The 5980-nt window shown below is 42.7% G+C and overlaps 1 protein-coding gene across 4 annotated transcripts; it reads left to right on the top strand.

Annotated features, from left to right (window-relative positions):
• Positions 1-543: 543 nt before the first annotated feature.
• LOC119303917 (anthocyanin regulatory R-S protein-like) lies at positions 544-5025 on the top strand. 4 transcript variants are annotated; one of them, XM_037581066.1, is made up of 9 exons: positions 544-626; positions 718-886; positions 1041-1301; positions 1757-1853; positions 1947-1961; positions 2054-2143; positions 3204-3845; positions 3925-4347; positions 4433-5024. In XM_037581066.1, the coding sequence occupies exons 2-9, from the start codon at positions 744-746 to the stop codon at positions 4505-4507; spliced, it is 1746 nt and encodes a 581-aa protein (XP_037436963.1). In that variant the 5' UTR covers positions 544-626; positions 718-743; the 3' UTR covers positions 4508-5024. The 4 variants fall into 4 exon arrangements, with proteins under 4 accessions (XP_037436963.1, XP_037436964.1, XP_037436961.1 ...); XM_037581067.1 differs by having other exon boundaries at positions 2087-2143; positions 4433-5023; XM_037581064.1 differs by having other exon boundaries at positions 1757-1961; positions 2087-2143; positions 4433-5025.
• Positions 5026-5980: the final 955 nt, after the last annotated feature.

Below are 5980 nucleotides of genomic sequence, written 5' to 3'. Positions count from 1 at the left end.
TATCATCGATGCAAATGTGTTGCTCATACGCACAAATCTGTAGTTTTCATCTTTGATTTCCTTTGCTAGCTTCTACGGCCTCGCAATTATATTTGGGCACGTTTGGCTGCTCATGCATGCTCCATGCTGTGCTGAAATCAGTGGTATGTATAATCTAACAATGACATGCATGATCGAGGACTTATCACATGTGTTGCTATGCGCTTAGAGACAAAGGGGAAGAGTTTACAGTGGAAACAAGATGTGCTAGCTGGGGCTGGGGCTGGGGCTGGGGCTAATATGGACCATCCCCTGTGGCTACGGTTTTCTCACCGCCGCGGCTTACTAAACATGGTATTTTTGTGTTTTTGATAAAATGCCTTAAATGGAGTATGTTGTAGCTTTTTTTTCTTCTTCTTTTTTCTTTTTTTGCCGGAAGAGTATGTTGCTAGGTGTTGGCGTAACCAGGAGTGCTCTGCTGTCCGTGTCTCTGTCATTGCCCCGCTGCTCCGAGATTCTATATAACTTGCCTTGGATTCTTGGCCTGTTTTCGTATATAGCAGATCCATATCTTCCTCTCTAACGGGAGCACAAACGTACGGCTCTTCTTGCTCTGCAGTCTGCATGCACACACACCAAGAGCTCAAGTAAGCATTAGAAGTTGTCCTTAGTAATTCTGTTTCAGTTGGAAGGCTACCTTACTTTGTTTGCTCGCCTGCGCATGCAATGCATATGCAGGAAACAGCTAGCTAGTGTGGTAATCAATGGCGCTATCGGCTGCTGCTCCCGGCCAGCAGGAACCGCCGTCAGGGAAGCAGTTGAGCTACCAGCTCGCCGCTGCTGTGAGGAGCATCAACTGGACTTACGCCATTTTCTGGTCCATGTCCACCGGCCTGCGCCCACCTGGGTAATAAACCAGCTACATAGTACCTATTTATACACATCCATACAGAGTACATTCATGTATACATAGCTGGTCACAAGTTTGTACTTTCTTGCGTGAAGCAAATTCGAAAAGTTCCTACTTTTCATGTCCGAAACCTGTCGGTTTGTTTTTGTAGAGTTCTGACATGGAAGAACGGGTTCTATAACGGCGAGGTAAAGACTAGGAAGATCATTAGCTCCACCACGACGGAGCTTACCGCCGACGACCTCGTCCTGCAGAGAAGCGAGCAACTGAGGGAGCTCTACCAGTCGCTCTTGTCCGGCAAGGCGGACCACCGTGCCAAGCGTCCCGCCGCCTCGCTGTCGCCGGAGGATCTCGGGGAAGCCGAGTGGTACTACACGCTAAGCATGACTTATGCCTTCCGGCCTGGTCAAGGGTACGTACGTATGCAACTACTCCTATATGCACAAGAGAAAAGTTTTTTCTACTATACGCGCGCCCTAGCTAGTTTAATTGTATTGGAGATGCGTGCATTCAGTTTTGCAGATACATGGTGAAACATTACGGTACACTCTTAATAAGACTAAAAAGAAACCTGACGAAACTACATAAAAACACGACGATACAACTTCCTTTTACTCCGACATGCTGTAAATTTTGGACCCGCCTAGAACAGGAAGAAAAACCGACGAAACATTACTCTAAACAAGTCAAGCTAGTCTCTTGTACTTCTTTTGACTGTAGAGTGAAAATGTTTCAATATGGAATATATACTGTGTATATAGGCATATTTTAGAGGTCACTTATTTTGCTTCGCATGTAGTTCGTATTGGAATCTGTAAAAAGACTTATATTTAGAAACGGAGGGAGCACTTACTTAGTTACATTCAGGTTGCCAGGCAAGAGCTTTGCGAGCAATCAACATGTTTGGTTATACAACGCTCAATACGCAGACACCAAAACTTTCCAGCGCGCTCTCTTAGCAAAGGTATCGTACATATTTATCTCAAGCTATGTATACATCTTTCGGCCGTTAACTAACATCATGATGCTTGTCCACGCTACCGGACGGTTAAATCAGACCGCGCCTATTCAGGTCAGCACATTACCTCTTTATTACTTCACATGCTTCGATCGCCATATATGCATCTGTCATACATTTTTCTTAAGTACGTGTGTGCCTTCTAGATCTCTGATCTCCAGCTGGATCACATTTTTCAGACAGTTGTTTGCATTCCCTTCATGGGTGGCGTGCTCAAGCTCGGGACATTGGATTTGGTGAGGGCATTTCATTTCTGCTTTAAGTTTTGTGTGTGAATATTTTCACTTTATTTTTTGAGTAACTATCAACATATTATTTCCTTTAGTTTTGCCGACGGGTGCACGCAAACTTTTTTATTAGTGACGGTTTCAATTTCCAGTACTCCCCACCCCTCCCAAATTAGCTTGTATAGTTTTTTCTTTCAAAATCAATTTTTTATAATCAAGTTTATAGAGAAAAACATTAACAGTATTAATATTAAATAGTATTATATAAACCCAAAATCCTACATCTACTAACAGCTAAGAACGTGTCCCCCCCCCCCTCCTCTGAATTTCAGGTGGGGGGGGGGGGCTCCTTCTTCCTCCATCTCCAATCACAATTTGCCATCTGCATAATCACGCAAGACTTATGTAGACTCCTTCGTAAGTGTAGCCTTGCTCTATATAAAAATATATTTTGCACATGACACGATTAGTTGAGGGTCAAAAATTACACTATCTAAATCTGGATGATTCCATCAATGTGGGTGTCAGTTTGAGACTAGAATATGACGGGACACTAGGCTCGAATGAAGGGTTGTTGTTAGCTTTGTAGGAGCGACAGGGTCATCACAGGTATGTGACTCACTTCACCTGTCAATGATGATACCTCAAGTGGATGATGTTTGAAAGCTCGTATGCAATATATCTTACTACCGTATATCAAGCACATTGATGTTTTTACCCGTCAGCAAACACAAATCAACACCTGCCTATAACATACTACTTCCTCTGCAAACAAATATAAGACCGTTTAGATCACTACTCTAGGGAGTACATGTTTTTCCCCATGCATATGAGATACATGTTATTCTGAAATATCATGACACTTGTCAACAATTATCCTTCACAGGTACTTTACTTTGTAGAGTATTATTAAGGTTCATTTTTTTCATGTCATGACCGGTGTAAAAAATATTTATGTGTTTTGTGCACAAGGTTAAGAAAGCTACCTCGTCAATTGTAGGACACAATTCCCCCCTTTATCCACATTAATGAAGTGCTACTAACAAAGATATATCAATGGATTTGCTAGGTATTGGAGGATCCGAACAAGGTGAACCAGATTGGCACATCTTTATGGGAGCTACCCTTTTTGGCATGCTCGGAGTCTGAGCTGCCAAGCTCCAATCCATCAACAGACGAAGCAGGGAACGGGGAGGTAGACATCGTCGTGTTAGAAGACCTCGATCACAATGTCGCCAAGGGGATGATCTCTGAGCTTGGGGAGGTCGAGTGCATGTCCGACGTCAACCTTGATCATGTCACCGAGGAGGTGGATGAGTTCTATGGCCTCATCGAGGAGTTGGATGTGCGTTCTCTTGAGGACAACTGGGTCATGGAAAGGTCATTTGAGTACACGTCTTCCTTGGAAATGGCACCAGACATGGACGCACGGAGCATTGATGATGCCATCATCACTTTAAGTAGCTTTGTTAAAGGCTCCCGTCCATCCTGCTTTACGGTGTGGAAGAGGTCATCTGACTGTGAAGACGTGGTTGCGCGGGTCACCGGGGAGTCACAAAAGTTGTTGAAGAAAGCTATATCCGGCGGTGCATGGACAGCGAGACCTCAAGAAAGTAACATCAAGACGCATGTCCTGTCGGAAAGGAGGCGCCGAGAGAAGCTCAATGATATGTTCCTAGTTCTCAAGTCAATGGTCCCGTCCATTAACAAGGTAGTAATATCTAACACCCATTTCTTGTTAGCAAATTACATACATTGTTTTTCATAGCTTTATTTTTTCTGGTTTCCAGATGGACAAAGCATCCATCCTAGCTGAAACTATAACCTATCTCAGAGAGCTAGAACAAAGGGTAGAAGAGCTAGAAACTAGCAGGGCACCGTCATCGCACCCAAATGAAGCAATGGGACGGGGGCTCCATGAGGTTGTCGGCGGGAAGAAGATCAAGCTATCAACTGGATCAAAGAGGAAGGTGCTAGAGATGGAGAGGGAGGACAATGATTGCCCAAGCAACATTGTTAATGTGACCGTGATGGACAAGGAGGTGCTCTTGGAGGTGCAGTGCCGATGGAAGGAGTTGTTGATGACACGGGTGTTCGACGCTATCAAGAGCCTCCGCCTGGACATCGTCTCTGTGCATGCATCCACACCGGAAGGTCTTCTTGATCTCAAGATACGAGCTACTCAGCAGGCCTCGATCGCACCAACTTCTAAGGTTGGTCCGATAATATAGATAATGCAGTGTTAATTAAGGCTCCATGTTATTGTTTTATTTACCAATCATTGTTGGATTATTGCAGCTTGCAGTAGGTTCTGCTGCCATTGCACCTGGGATGATCACTGAAGCGCTTCAGAAAGCTATATGCATCCGCTGAAATAATTAATATCAACAACATGACCTGACATTGGTACTTATATTCCCAGCTAATCTTTATGCCATGTGGACACAGTTGTTGGTCCTTGAAGGGCAAGGGTTTGCGGTACAAGTATTTCTTATAGTGAAGAACCAATCTTATCAATCTGATGGAGCACTTGTCTACAGTCCATGAACGTCACCTACACACAATTAGATAACTTCTTCTTGGTCCAAAACTTAGAAAGTGAGATTGTGAGTCTCACTAGCCTTGCCAGTTACAAGGATTAACAAATAGTGTGGTTGGAATTGATGATTGAAAGAAAGTAAACAAAATGGTTCAGATTGTAAAAACAAAAAAAACAAAAAAAAGAGTTTGATCGAGGTTATGATTATGAGGAATAAAGGACCGGGATCCATAACTTCAGTAGTGGCATCTCTCTAGAAAACATAGCATAGGTGTTGTGAACAAGTTACAATTGTGCAATTAAATTGAAGTTTTTGTAATTGATTATATATGGAATTATTGCAGACAGACATTCCGTCCTTGTATCGTAGACTCTTATCCAATTACATCTATATCTAAAACTCCACCGAGACAACTATCCATCATGCATATCCAAGTATTAAGTAAACCAGAGCATTTTCATTAAAGCAAACTGAGATACTATAGTGAATTTATTCTCTTTACCTCTAGCTCATCACCGAGACAACTGAGAAACTATCTTTATATCCTAAGACCTTTTCTACTTTCGGCAGTGGGGTAGATTAGTTGCAAGGTTAAACCCAACTAACATATGCAAGCCCCTCTTGGACATAATTCATCTAAACATGACTGGTGCTAGATTAGTAAATTAGATAGTATATGTGTCCATAAAACATGCAACAAAGCACTCATAAGAATTCATTATAAATCATATATAGATATGATCATAAAGTAACAGTACATCACACCACAACAAATACACCAATAGTTACATAAGATGGATCACAATCATGTTAGGTAGCTCAAGTGATCTTTGTATAGAAGAACATGAGAGAGAAGATGTCATCGAGCTACTGTTATGGATGCATAGTCCAAGAAGGACTACTCACACATGGACATGGTGGAAGCAAGGTTGATGAACATACCTCTGGCGACGATTCCCCCGTCTGGCGGAGTACCGAATAAGTCCTCCACGTTGGAATGTCACAGAAAAGGAGGTCACGGCGGTATAAAAAAGTCCTTGATAAATAAAAATAGGGGTTTTGAAGCATTACAAATGGAGATAAAGAAAGAGGCAGTGGAGAGTCACTCTGTGGGACCCACGGGCCTCCACCTCGCACCCTAGCCATATGCCACGAGTCAGGGCTGTGTGGGGCTCACAAGGTCCTTCCCTTCTAGATCTTGTGGGCTTTGGCTTCATCTTGATCCAAAACTTCGTGAAGTATTTTGTCTTATTTTTTCTATCCATGAAATAATGTTTTATGAAAATTAAAAACATGTAGAAAATAA

The sequence above is a fragment of the Triticum dicoccoides genome, chromosome 5A (genome assembly GCF_002162155.2).
Source record: "Triticum dicoccoides isolate Atlit2015 ecotype Zavitan chromosome 5A, WEW_v2.0, whole genome shotgun sequence".
NCBI lineage: Eukaryota > Viridiplantae > Streptophyta > Magnoliopsida > Poales > Poaceae > Triticum > Triticum dicoccoides.
The sequence above is the reverse complement of the archived record's forward strand: the minus strand, read 5'-3'. Positions and strand labels throughout refer to the sequence as shown.

Excerpts from the sequence above, each read along its gene's own strand:
- LOC119303917 (XM_037581064.1), top strand. The coding sequence starts at position 744 with ATGGCGCTATCGGCTGCTGCTCCCGGCCAGCAGGAACCGCCGTCAGGG. Across the intron at positions 2,144-3,203 it reads AGCTCGGGACATTGGATTTG|GTATTGGAGGATCCGAACAA; the intron begins GTGAGGGCATTT and ends TGGATTTGCTAG. Across the intron at positions 3,846-3,924 it reads TGGTCCCGTCCATTAACAAG|ATGGACAAAGCATCCATCCT; the intron begins GTAGTAATATCT and ends TCTGGTTTCCAG.